The sequence below is a fragment of the Magnolia sinica genome, chromosome 8, assembly GCF_029962835.1.
Source record: "Magnolia sinica isolate HGM2019 chromosome 8, MsV1, whole genome shotgun sequence".
NCBI lineage: Eukaryota > Viridiplantae > Streptophyta > Magnoliopsida > Magnoliales > Magnoliaceae > Magnolia > Magnolia sinica.
In genome coordinates, this window is record NC_080580.1 from 73,396,632 (window position 1) to 73,410,391 (window position 13,760).

Consider the following 13,760-nt stretch of genomic DNA (forward strand, 5'->3'; position numbering starts at 1 on the left):
GTTTCCCAAAATTATCACTTTTAATAACTTGGGTTGATAATTCATGAGATAATTGTGACATTTAAAAAGTTTGGGGATGTTAGTGAAACCCCACATATGCACACTGACACACAAACAAAAAATCAATGAAACAGATTATAATTCCCAATGTATGACTTGAAATGTCCATCAAACCAATTGATAAGATAAAGTCAAGCGACTAATCATAAAACTTCTCTCAATTAAGGTATCCCGTATCGGCCGATACGTAACGGTAATGGCAATGGCTGTTACGCGATGCGGGGCTATAATGGGGCACCCCCCAATTTTGTAGCTGTAACGGCCGTTACGGGGCATAACGGCCGTTATTGCCCTGTAACGGTAAAAAAAACGGCCTTTTTTTTTTCTTTTTCTTTTTTTCTTTTTTAAAGTGAAAAAACGGTCTGTTTTTTCACTTTAAAAAAATAAAAAAAATTCTTTCTTCCAAACTCTTCCTAAATCATTTTATTGCTATTTTTGACCACTCTTAGCTTGATATTACAGATAAAAACAACTTATATTAAGGATTTTCTTGATTCGAAGCTCCATGGGCCATTTTCCAGATATTCCTCAAAAATAGGTATTTATATTTTTTATTTAATATTTTGTTGTTTGAATGGGAAAATATGATGTGTTAATCATAATAAAAGATATTAATATCCATTTTACAGATTGTTGTTGTTATTTTATATTTTTTTATAATTTTTTTCTATTTAAGCACTATTTTTTGCCCTTTTTTTTTTAAAAATTCGAAAAATCATTTTTTATTGAATGTTTTGTTGTTTTAATAGTAGAATATGATGTGTTAATCATAGTAGAACATGTTATGTCCATTTTACAAATTGTTGTTGTCATTTTATATTTTTTTCTATTTACGCACTATTTTTGGCCTTTTAAAAAAAAAAAATCAAAAAATCATTTTTTATTCAATGTTTTGTTGTTTTAATGGTAGAATATGATGTGTTAATCATAGTAGAACATGTTAATGTGCATTTTACAGATTTTTGTTTTCATTTTATATTTTTTTATAATTTTTTCTATTTACACACTATTTTTTGCCTTTTGTTTTTAATTCGAAAAATCATTTTTTATTGAATGTTTTGTTGTTTTAATGGTAGAATATGATGTGTTAATCATAGTAGAACATGTTAATGTCCATTTTACAAATTTTTGTTGTCATGTTATATTTTTTTATAATTTTTTTCTATTTACGCACTATTTTCGGCCCTTTTTTTTTCAAAATTCGAAAAATCATTTTTTATTCAATGTTTTGTTGTTATAATGGTAGAATATGATGTGTTAATCATAGTAGAATATATTAATGTGCATTTTATAGATTTTTGTTGTCATTTTATATTTTTTTATAATTTTTTCTATTTATGCACTATTTTTGGCCCTTTTAAAAAAAAAAATCGAAAATCATTTTTTATTCAATGTTTTGTTGTTTTAATGGTAGAATATGATGTGTTAATCATAATAGAAGATGTTAATGTCCATTTTACAGATTTTTGTTGTCATTCTATATTTTTTTTATAATTTTTTCTATTTGCGCACTATTTTCGGCCTCTTTTTTTTTTTTTTTTTTTAAAATTCGAAAAATCATTTTTTATTGAATGTTTTACTGTTTTAATTATAGAATATGATGTGTTAATCATAATAGAACATGTTAATGTCCATCTTACAGATTATTGTTGTCATTTTATATTTTTTTCTATTTATGCACTATTTTCGACCCTTTTTTTTAAAAAAAATTCGAAAAGTCATTTTTTATTGAATGTTTTGTTGTTTTAATAGTAGAATATGATGTGTTAATCATAGTATAAAATGTTAATGGCCACTTTACATATTGTTGTTGTAATTTTATATTTTTTATAATTTTTATTCTTATTGTGATTTTATATTTATGTTTATATTTTCTTATATTGGACAGCTTTTAGAGCTTCTTAGGATTTAGAACATAAAATCATCTCTATTGATTAGATTTTGAAAACTATATATAAATTTAGAAAAACGAGTAGACTCACAATCTCACATAAACATAGGTCATATCTAATCTATATCTAGTATCTATCTATGGAAATGTCGGGGTCTGGCCAACAAGTGAGGATATTGGATGGCAACATTGTCAGAGGGTTGGTGGTACTAGGCACCAAATGAAGTGCAACTATTGTGATAGACTAGTAACTGGTAGAATTACTCGTCTCAAACAATATTTGACACATCGAAAGGGTTAAGTTGCAGGATGTACTAGAGTACCGAAAGAGATAATGATTTTAATGCAAGTCAATCTGGATGAGTCGAATGGTAAACATGCTGCTAGACAAAAGAAGAAAGATGAGATTTTGGATGTAGCTCGACAGGTGTTTGGTCCTGAATATATGGGCGTTCGTGATGAAGATATTATTAATTCTAATGAAGATTCAGATCGGGAATTAACTATAGTTAGGAGAGAGAACTTATGTCTAGCTCGTGAAGAGGAAGAACGTCGCCGCATGGTTGGTGCGAGTGGGTCAATACGTGATACAAGGGGGGCAGTGGGAGTGGGAGTGGGAGTACAGCTGGGAGTGCAACTACTTCTACGGGGGGGAGGGGATAGGTTTAATGGATTACGACGTGTGTTTGAGAGCCGACGACAGACATCTTCACGTGATGCCCCTATACATTTGGATGAAGAAGTAAATGAGCCTAGGAGACCCTCTGTTGATCCAATCCTGTTTTGGAAAGAATCAACTAAACAAAAGAAGATAAAACAAATGTGGAGTAGAACTTCTGTTGAAAAGCTAGGTAGGGCAGTAGTAAAGTTATTTATACACGCCAACGTACCTTTTAACGTGGCCAATTCTCCACATTGGCAGGTGGTAATTGATGTAACAGCAGAAGCAGGTGAAGGAATTAAAGCTCCCACGGCTAAGGAGATTAGGGGGAAATGGACAGATGCACAATATGCGGATGTGAAAGAATACGTGGCTACCTTTAAACCTGTATGGCAAGCCCGAGGATGCATGATCATGTGTGATGGTTGGACTGGCCCAACTAGAAGCAGCATGATCAACTTCATAGTGTATTGCCACTTAAGAACTATATACCACAAGTCAATTGATGCCTCTGAGGTAACAAAATATTCTAATTATATTACTGGACTAATGGATAAAGTTGTGGAAGAGATTGGAGAGGAGAATGTAATGCAGATTATGACAGATAATGAAGCATCATATAAGCTTGTAGGACATAAGTTGATGAAAAAGAGACCACATCTTTTTTGGTCACCATGTGCTGCCCATTGTATTGATCTTATATTGGAAGATATTGGGAAGCAGAAAAATGTTAAGGAAATGGTCGAAAGGGCAAGAGAAGTGACGACGTTTATAAACAACCATAATCAAGTAGTCAACAATGAAGAAGTTCACGAAAGGACGAGAGTTGTTGACGCCTGCGGCGACTAGATTCGCAACAAACTTTATAGCATTAGAGAGTTTATACCAGCATAGGGGAGAGTTGAGTGAGATGTTCGCTTCCCGAGATTGGCTCAACACAAAACATGGGCAGAAGACATCAGGGACACCGGTTGAAGTTGCGAACACCATATGGGACAATAAATATTAGAAGAGGGTCAAGTCGATCCTAAAGGTGACAGAACCACTAATGAAGGTACTCCGTCTTGTTAAAACCGACGAAGGACCTCCCATAGGCTTCCTATACGATGCCATGAATAAAGCAAAGCTGGCAATTTAACGTGATTGTATAAGCTGAGATTCTTATTGGAGGATGATCGACAAGAGATGGACAAGACAACTCCATCACGATCTTCATGCAGCAGGTTACTACCTAAATCCTAGGTACAGATATGCCCAATCATTTGTTGTGGATGATGAAGTTCGTGTCGGGCTAAAGAATGTGATAAAGAGATTAGAGCCTGACTTAGATATGCAAATAAAGACGTTGAATGAATTAGATACATTTGGAAATCGTCTGGGTAGCTTTGAAGATGCTCTTGCACAGCATGCAGTATCTAGGTTGCAACTGGCCGAATGGTGGATTAATTTCGGAGAGAGTACGAAGGCTCTCCAAAAAATTACAGCAAAAGTTTTGAGCCAGACAACTTCTTTTAGCTACGAAAGGAATTCGAGTTGTTTTGCGCTTATTCATTCAAAGAATAGGAATAGATTGCAGACTAGGACATTGGATAGACTTGTCTCCATGCACTACAATATAAAGCTAAGAATGCGACGACATTATAGGAGCATTACAGCCGCCAATGACACAGACTACTGTCCAATAAACTTGGACAATATTTATGATGAGGATGACCCGCTTCTACCTTGGTTGGAAACAAGGAGAAAACACTGAAGAGGATAGTGAAGAATTAGAAATTGATGACCCAGTAAGAGGGGTAGCTTTTATGCCAAGTACGGCTCAAGATCAACAAAAGAGTACGAGCAGTGGTAGCGTGACCGTGTCGGATGATGGTGATGATGACCCCCCTGCCCCTGGTGCTGCCACTTCTGGTGTTGTTTAGCACACTATACAGCCGTTTACAGATCGTGATGCCGATGAACATCGATAAGGTAGTACACGAGGTCAGACTTATGAGTGTACGAAGTCATGATACAGCCAGTATGAGGAGGTAGGTCTAGTGGTGCACCGGGTCCGGGAGGTCCGGAACATCAGCAGGCTCATAGTCCTAGTCATTATGATGGATATTCTTATGACCAATTGGATTATGATTATAGTTATACTAATCCTGTTCCATCACATTCCTCCCGATCCATATCCATATGATTATAGATATCCAGATCCAAATCCAAGTTACTCGTCACAGCAGACGCACTCTCAATCTCAAGATTTTCAACAGCCTGAGTACGGGCACCAGTATGGCTATTCGACGGGCACTGGTGGATATCCTTACTCGGGTCGGAGTCGTTGCCTAGTTAGGATCAGTCATCCTCTGGTTTCGTTGATCTAGTATTTCCTTCTGGCACTGGATATTATGGATATGGAGCACCTTCACCTATTGGACAGCCTCAGCCTGATGATGACGATGACGATGACGATGATGTGGACGTCGAGCAACCACAAAAAAACATATTTTCATTTTGGTGGTGACTTGTGATTGTAAGTATATATTTGTATTAAGGTAAGTATTTGTAGCAAACAGCTCACAACAGTATTATTGCAAGTAGCCAAGCACACACTTGACACTTCCGCTGACAACCAATCAAGTAATCCTTAATCAAGTTACAGGGTAGTATATCAGACACTACTTTTTTTTTTTTTTTTTTTTTTTTTAATATTCTTTACTTGAGGATGACAGGTCACAGGACAGGAATCACACTATCACAGTCACGTGCACAGGTATGTTCGAGAAATTCCTCAAAAATAATTGCAAACAGCTACACATGAAAGATATTTTCATATTACATTCATTCTAATATATCTATCATTGATAGTGGATAGTTAGAAAATTATATATATGAGTTTTGCAGTCAAATCTAGGTTGTCTGATTCATAAATTCATCAGACAGTCCGATCCAACTTCTCACTAAAGAGTGGACATTTACACCACCATAAACATGTTCCAATTTATAAATGAATGCATATTCAGAATGCTTAGAATATTCTGGATTTAATCCATATTTTTTCATATTTTTTTGGCAAAAAAAAAAAGCACCGTTACGGGCCGTTATGCCCCCGTATCGCCGTTACACCCTTGTATCCGTATCGGTATCGGAGGGCACCGTTACACCAACTGATACCGATACGGGATACCTTGCTCCCAATCCACCACTTAAAAGACAGTCCCAAATTTTTTGAATGGTAAGATGATAACCCCACATATCTGAAACAGTACCAATGGGAATGAAGTGAGGCCTGTTAAGTAGGCAAGATGAATCAAGTGGAACTCTTGCCAAATAAATTCTTTTGGACCAGGTCAGAAGCTTAAAATCAAAACCAGTTTAGTAAATATGTCTGGCTTGAGTTTGAAATCTTGGCCCATCTTTTGAACAGGCTGGGTGTTCAAATATTTGTACTGTTTAGTAAACAGATTGAGCCCATGTGAACCCTGAACCATCTTAAACCCTACCCTTCACCAGCCCTATCCAAGAATTAGAGAGTTGGATTGGAGTTGCCGTAGGCCAAGATCCCAATACTTGGAGATTGTGCTGTATGGTTAGAGCAGTGTACTTGAAACATAGAAGAAATATTCAAAGGTAGCCCTATAATAAAGCGAGGCTAAGGACAAAGCTTACTGGAATGGGAACAGGAGCTTCATTGTGCAGAACTTGAACAAAATACTTGCTTCTATCAGCTCCTGATGAGACACTTTTAGAATTGTTGCCAGGACAGTTGTACAACACTAGCATGTTATTCCCAGCAAATGGTGCAAGTATGTTTCCCCTCCAGTTTCTTTCCTTAGGAGGCTTTGGAGGCAGCTCCAAGGGTTGGTCTCTTCGTATTTGTTCGAACTCTGAAACATTCGTTCAGTGGCACTTAAAGAGGATGAAAGAGTACAGAAAGTAATAACATGAAAGGGTTTTTTTCATCACGGAATTAGAAGATCAAAGATAAATGTACTGAAGACTTGTAATCAGACTCGTTCATTTGGACTCGCTCCATGTTGCCCACATGTGCCAACTAAACATGTGCAAAATTCAGGCTGTTCAACAGGCAGGCCAATAGCATGTCCATTGGCCCAAAAATGAGGCATGTTTGGTAGGCAGCACGTGTACAGAAAATGGACAGCAAAAAAAGAAAAGAAAAAAGAAAAAAGAAAAGAAAAGAAAATAGCCAATAGTTAGATGTGTAACATTGAAGTGTGATCAGCTTGATGGCTTTGATTTTTGGGCCACAGCTAACAGGAAGTGGGATGGCCTAATGAACAGATCCAGCACAAAATTGGCATGTGTTGGGGCAAGAACAAATGCAAATTCCATTCACACATCTCCATGTGAGTAATGATAACATGAGAGAAGAATATCGAACATAGAGAACTCACCGGATCTGTCGAGAAAGAGACCAAGCAGACAAGTGAATGGTACAACAGTCTCCGCATGTGCAAATCGAAGCCTCGCCTTTTCGGAAGTGCCAGGGTTATGTTGTTCTGAAAGGATACATGAAAAAATCAAGAGTGCGAACTTCACAGTAAAATTTGAGACGCCATTGACACGAGACTTCTTTTTTTATGAAAGGTGCCCTTGACACAATACATTGCTACACTTGTATAACCTTAATGATGAATATATATCCAACAAGTCATCTTGACTAATTTTTCTTAGGTCTTTTATTTTGTGTGCCACGAGTGACATTTGCAAGATGATGAAATATTGCTTCCCAAATGACTTGCTTGGTCTGTTCATTTCTAGAGTGGGTTGACTGTCTGTGAGCCATCTTGCCCAGATGAGCCTTGCGGAGAGGTGATTGTGCTTTATAAGCTTCAATGTAGCCTCATGATTTCCATATGCATCCCTGGACCCATTGCTTGGTGATTGCTCAACTGTTTAAATCACGTGGTCACCATCAGGCATGTTGCAGTAGTTCCATATCGACACCTAATCACAGCAGATGGTCACAATGCCACATCTAAAGACCATATATTTCAACCATTTAGGGAAGGGGAAAAAATCCATTGGGATTTATGGAATATCAATGTCTATCTTCAAGATGTGATTGTTCCCTATCCATTCAAGGAATTGCAACTTTATCAAAGCCCTTTCGCACACATAAATTCATCAATTTGAGGACAAGACAATTAATTAATTCTCTAGTAACTTCTATTGGATGACGAAAAGCATGACAATGTTCTTAATCATCAAACATCAAATTTGAAGTTTAAAAAGCAAAGGATGTGAGGCTAGAAGCAACGGGGCATGGGGTTGAGAATGAGACTTAATACAGTAGAGGTTTGCAAATCCCACACACGTGTAACCCAGTACAACTACACAGCAGTAGACATGCCCTGATGCCACATGTGCAAAATCCGAGCTGTCCATCAGGTGGCTCCCACCATGGAGATGCCCTGGGCCAAAAATCAGGATGGCACACTCATCATGTGGGCTACAGAGTATTTAACAGATAGAAATTTATAGCTTTTTTTTTTCAAATACAATGGGCAACTATAACCATAGAAACAAATGCACTGCTAAAAGAAACTTCATTTAGCCGTTCCTTTGTTTTATACACTGTGACTGACCTGATGAGTGGACCAGCCAAATTTTTGGGCCAGGGAATCTGCATGGTGAAGCCACTAGATGACAGATTAGATTTGGAACATGTGTGCCATCTTTGCACACATGGCTTGTGGATGTGCATGGGTATACACCTGTAGGATCAACAAACCTCGACAATGTAAACTGATAATTCATGTTACCTTCTTTAGCCACAATAGCCTGCTCCATGGACTGAACTACATCTTTGAGCAACGGTATTCCCATCAGATAATTTATTGATTTACCATATCCCTTTAATATGAACCCCTCCAAATCATCTGTCCACTCAAGCAACTCAACCTAAACGTGCAAACGCATTCAACAAGTTAAAAAATCATTTCAACATGCAAATAATAAATCATGATGACTTCTCTTCAATTCTGCATTAGTTACTGAACCAGCATTATTGTAAGAAGAAACACAAACTCAACCCAAAGTTAAATATTTAAAATGATGGATCCTATGCAGTGATTAGGAATACATGAATATTTAGGCCCTTTTTTTTTTGGAAAGGTTACACTAACAAGGATTGAACCCTGATCACTCACACACAACTACACTGTCTCTACCAGCTCATCTAATGAGCAGGAGACTATTTAGGCTGCATTTGGGTGTGCAAAGAATTGAATTGCAAATTTGCAATAGTTTGATGAAGCAGAAATGACTATAGCAACAAATCTTGTTCTCAGCTTGGAAATTTCTCGGTATATTTTTAAACTTTTGAGGTTTTTCCCAGGACATTATGGAAAATCTCGCCCAAAATAGAAATATTTAAAACATGTTTATTGTAAATTATTAAATAAGTTTAAATTTTTAAATATACGTTTATATAATAAATTCCTTAATGTTTTACTAGTTTTTCAGTTAATATTGAAATAATGTTGTGATAAAAATGTGAAATTTTAGAATCTGCTGAGATTTTGAAAATCTTGCTATAGTGTATTTCTCACGATATCATCACGAGATTTTCAAAATTTCAGCAATATTTGTCATGCTGGAAATGACCACACTACAGTTGTTTTCCTTACCATTCACGTTGAGGGGCTAGCTCCAAATTGCAATTGTATTACTTTCAAGAGGGACTTGAAAGAAATGCAACCGCAATTTGTGCGCTACGCATTCTGAAGCAAGGTAATTACAATTTGGCCATTTCCACTTTATTGAACTGATTATTGTAATTAAATTCAGTGGTGCATCCAAACACGGGCAAGTGTAAAGATACAAAGACAAACTCGGGTGTGGCTTCTTTTCCACCATGTGATGAATTTGGAAGGAATAGAATTTCACTAACATATCTTAGAAATTTATGATAGATATCAAAGATCTAATATCATGCATGTTAGTGGAACAATCACTAGGCAATTGTCGCAAATTTCCTTGGGGGTAGTTTTCATGGCAACAATAAAGGGAATGTGAGAGAAGCTAATGCAGGGGCATTTTCACACCAGGCTCGAGTGGGGTGGCCTGTGTACAGTGGGGGCACACTGGGGGTGGGCGGCCCATGTGAGGCAAGACCCATGAAGTGGGGCCCGCGAGAGGGGTTTGGCCAAGGACCTGACCAGGGCGTAAGATAAAGGGATTGATTTTCCATGCTCTATTAGTTTGAGCTTTTAGAGCAAGTGGTTAGTTGTCTTGCGTCAAAAGTGGTATTTGAGCGGGAGGTATCGTGTTCAAGACTCCTCGTCAGGGGTAATTAATGCGAGGGCATTTTCACACCCGGCTCAAGTGAGGTGGCCTATGTGAAGCGGGGGCACACTCGGGGTGGGCGGCTTGTGTGAGGCGGGTGGCCTGTGTGAGGTGAGACTCATGTGAAGTGGGCCCATGTGAATAGGGCCCACGAGGAGGGTTCGACCTAGGGTCTAACCAGGGCTTGAGATAAAGGAATTGATTCACCACACTCTATCGGTTTGAGCTTTTAGAGCAAGTGGTTAGTTGTCCTGCCTTAAAAGCAACTCTATTTTTTATTGTTCGTGTAAGGCATCTATACTGTCAAAATTGCAGAAGATGTCGGTAAAGGTGTAGGATATTTCATTAAGTTGGTATTGAAGGATTCCTCCTTCCCTCAATTGATGGTTGTATGTGGATGGACCAATCAAATCATCTAATTGGCTTCTCAATCATGAATTGAAATTTAAACCCTCATCAATTTTCAAGTGTTCAAGCCCAGTCAAAGAACCAAATCCAGTTAACTAATCAGTTGGCATAGAGTAGAGATAGACATGATGTGCGTATATAGTCACTCATATGGGAAAGGGACACACAAATCCCCCAAGATATGCATACGAAAAGGGGTATTTAAAATTTTAAGTGCTATTCAAATTTTTGTTTTATGGTTTTTCATGTTCTTCAAATGAATGGTTGTTAATATCATTGCATGGTTACTAATATCGTTGATATTATCAGTATCCCTAGGTCGGCAATATCGAAACTGCTGGAACTTGGAAGTATAAAAATTTCCAAACATATTTTGGAAGAATCCCTTATAAAAGTTCCCTGGTATCAGCAATACGAGTGATAATATCCTTGATACCAGTTAAACATCCATAAATAGGCAAAAATTGATAGAAAGTTGGGGAATTTTTCAAAAACCAAAAAAAAAAAAAAAATCTCCATTTTTTGCTTTTTTTAAAAAAGAATTTTATTCCTTAGATGATTTCGATCACTATTGGTTTTTATTGAATAAAATTTTTGATTTTTGGGAGAAATCTCAACTTGAAAGTTGAAACTAAGACAGGTTGGAACTCAAAGGTGACAAAAAAAGCCTATTGAAGCGTCATCTTTTTCAAATGCCAGCATGGATTTTAATGGAAAACCACGTCTATTGATTCTCATGCACTGACATTGATTTCTGCCAAAAAATAGCATTCAAGTAAAAAATGGGGGAAAATGAGAAAATCTAAAATCTTAATTTTTCCATTTTTATATTGGAAAATATATTCTTCACTATTAATTAATGTGAAATTTTTATAAATTCATGAGCGTTGGTCAATTAATTAAGTGGCTACAAATTTTGTATATTTATTTTATATTGATTTTTTCGACAACACATGTTTAGGCCTCTATAAAATGGGAACTTATTATGTATAGTTGGTTTTACAATATTTTGGTTCCTACATGTGTAAACTTGTGTCTTTTACATCCCCTGAAGTTCCAGTGAAAACAGAGAGAGAGAGAGAGAGAGAGAGAGAGAGAGAGAGAGAGAGAGAGAGAGAGCATCTTCAAATCAAGAACTATAAAATGTGCATACCTCAAAACGAGTGAAAAGGGCACAAGCTCTGTCGGTTATGTCCAGTAAAGACACTTCCTGTGGAATAAAAGAGCAAATGACTTGGAGCAAAAGACTGGTAAACACAGGGAAAACAAAAAGAGCATGAGTAACTTGGAAATAAAGAGTATCAAAAAAAGGCAGCTCGGGGTACAGAGTAAGTGATTCATTCACAAAGGAAATTTTCAGTTCCTGATATATCAGGACATGCAAAGGCTCTGATGTGCCCATCTCTTTCTAGTAGGCCCCTGGTTCAGTGATCAGGACTGTCGATCATGCGTGCACTGCTGTATGGGTGATACCACAAAAATCTCCCAAATTGAAAGATCCTAATTGCTCAGTCAGTAGTCTACAAATAGATTGTTAAGAAAAAAAATACAGAAATAGTTGGAAAAAGGCGAAAGAGTGGATAGCTTGAGTCCTCTAGTCTAAAACATGTTTTGGGGCACCCTCCCCATCTATGTGGGAAATACCAGATTAACAGTCTGCATCACCAGATCCTGGGCCTCACCTTTTAATTTTAATCTATTTTTATTTTTTATTTTTACTTTTATGTTTTTTGAAGGGTGAAAAATCATGCCCCCAATTGCAAGAATGGATGTGTCAATACTCTACTAACATCCTGTTGCACGGGACCCAAGAATTCCTTTTTGTAAACAAGCACGGAATATGAAGAGGAGAGGAATTATAGGGTGTTTCTCCTCAGCAAACATACATCTTTCTGATGCACAGGACACCCTAAATTTGGAACCCATGGCTAAGTGATCCAAAAAACTGTCGATCTGATCAATTTCAATGTGGATAAGGGATGCCCTGAGAATCCAACAAATTGGAAGATTACAAGCTTCACATAGGAGGCAGACAAATAGATAGTCAAAAGAAAAGGTACAGAAATGGTCCACACTCCATGGAAAAGATACCAAATACTGTAGAAGGCTTGGGATTGTCCAATCCAGTATATAGGGTACTTCCTAGGCATCCCTTATCCCCGATACAGGACATCACTGAATGAATGGTTTGGATTAGTGGACCATGGGCTCCACATGTAGGGAGTTCCGTGGTCAGCAGCAAACTATAGATTCACTGATGAGCAGGACCCTATAATTCCACAAGAATCAGGGTGGAGACTTACCTGCTTACATAGAAACCAAAGGGAAGCAACATCTTGTCTTGTGAAGTTCAGATGGTAGCGTGTGGCCAATGCAGAGGAAATCTCATCCAAAGTAGGTTCTTTAAGCTTGTCAACAGCAGGTTCCTGACTTTCCCTAAATTCCTGCAACAGGAGCAACAAGAATTAAATATAAAAATAAAAATAAATCCTCTGCAGAATTTGATCAGGACCAAGGCCTTAGCAAAACCAGAGTTCCATAACTACATACTCCATGAAATTGCAAGCTATGATGATATGTTATACGAGTAACAAGGTTGCCCTTTCAGGCTCTTTCTATCAGGGATTCAGGGTGAATACTGATCTTTCAATTATTATTTTTATCTGAAAGGACTTGTAATCCAAAAAAATAGATCATTTGGCTTCTCCAACACGTCCCAAGTGGGAACAGAGAGTCAGAGACAATGTTGAAAGGGCAACCATTTTCAATTATGATATGAATAGAGAAATCCTATCCGAATCAATATAAGCCATCCCAATCCAAATGGGCCCACAGTCAACATACTAAGATTATGGACATTTTAAGTATTTGTTCATGTAGTACATTTGTAAATATTTTTTAAATATTTGTTCGTGTAGGACATTTCTGGGTAGAGCATATTAGTGTATGGGATGTGAAACTTCCACGTTTCTTTTCTATCCTACCCAAATCCATGCAGGCAATTCTAGACACAGCTTTCATGCTAAATATCAATGTCTCAGATGTAGGTATGAACTGATTTTGAATTGTGCAGGGACTAACAGCACTCTGTTTCTATCAATGGGACTGAGAATGGACCAGACCACAGCATTTGGCTTCTATGCCTGGCTCATTATGGCCTGGGATCAGACCTATATTTTAGGCCTGAACCTCAGGCACGGCCTAAATCTTAGGCCCAAAAGATTAACATGCAGGAGCGGCCTAAATCTTAGGCCCAAAAGATTAATGGGTCGAGACTGAACCCAGGTTTGTAAACTTTTTTTTTTTTTTGAGGCCAGGCCCGAGCAAGCTCCATAATCATTTACACCCAGGCCTGGTCCAATGCCTGGGCATGGGCTTGAATATAAGGCTTCAATAAATAAACAAATCACCAAGCCTGAGTTTCAGGTCCTGATAAATAAAGGG

At 37.4% G+C, this 13,760-nt stretch overlaps 1 protein-coding gene across 2 annotated transcripts in view; it reads right to left on the minus strand.

Moving 5' to 3' along the window:
- Window positions 1-13,760, minus strand: part of LOC131253423 (uncharacterized) — a 76,491-nt gene that overhangs the window by 9,458 nt on the left and 53,273 nt on the right. For both annotated transcript variants that reach the window (XM_058254412.1, XM_058254411.1), the window contains exons 5-9: window positions 12,620-12,760; window positions 11,470-11,526; window positions 8,384-8,522; window positions 7,013-7,117; window positions 6,267-6,484 (exon numbers count right to left, since the gene is read on the minus strand). In XM_058254412.1, the coding sequence (XP_058110395.1) occupies window positions 6,267-6,484; window positions 7,013-7,117; window positions 8,384-8,522; window positions 11,470-11,526; window positions 12,620-12,760 (660 nt within the window). The remainder of the gene's footprint in view (window positions 1-6,266; window positions 6,485-7,012; window positions 7,118-8,383; window positions 8,523-11,469; window positions 11,527-12,619; window positions 12,761-13,760) is intronic.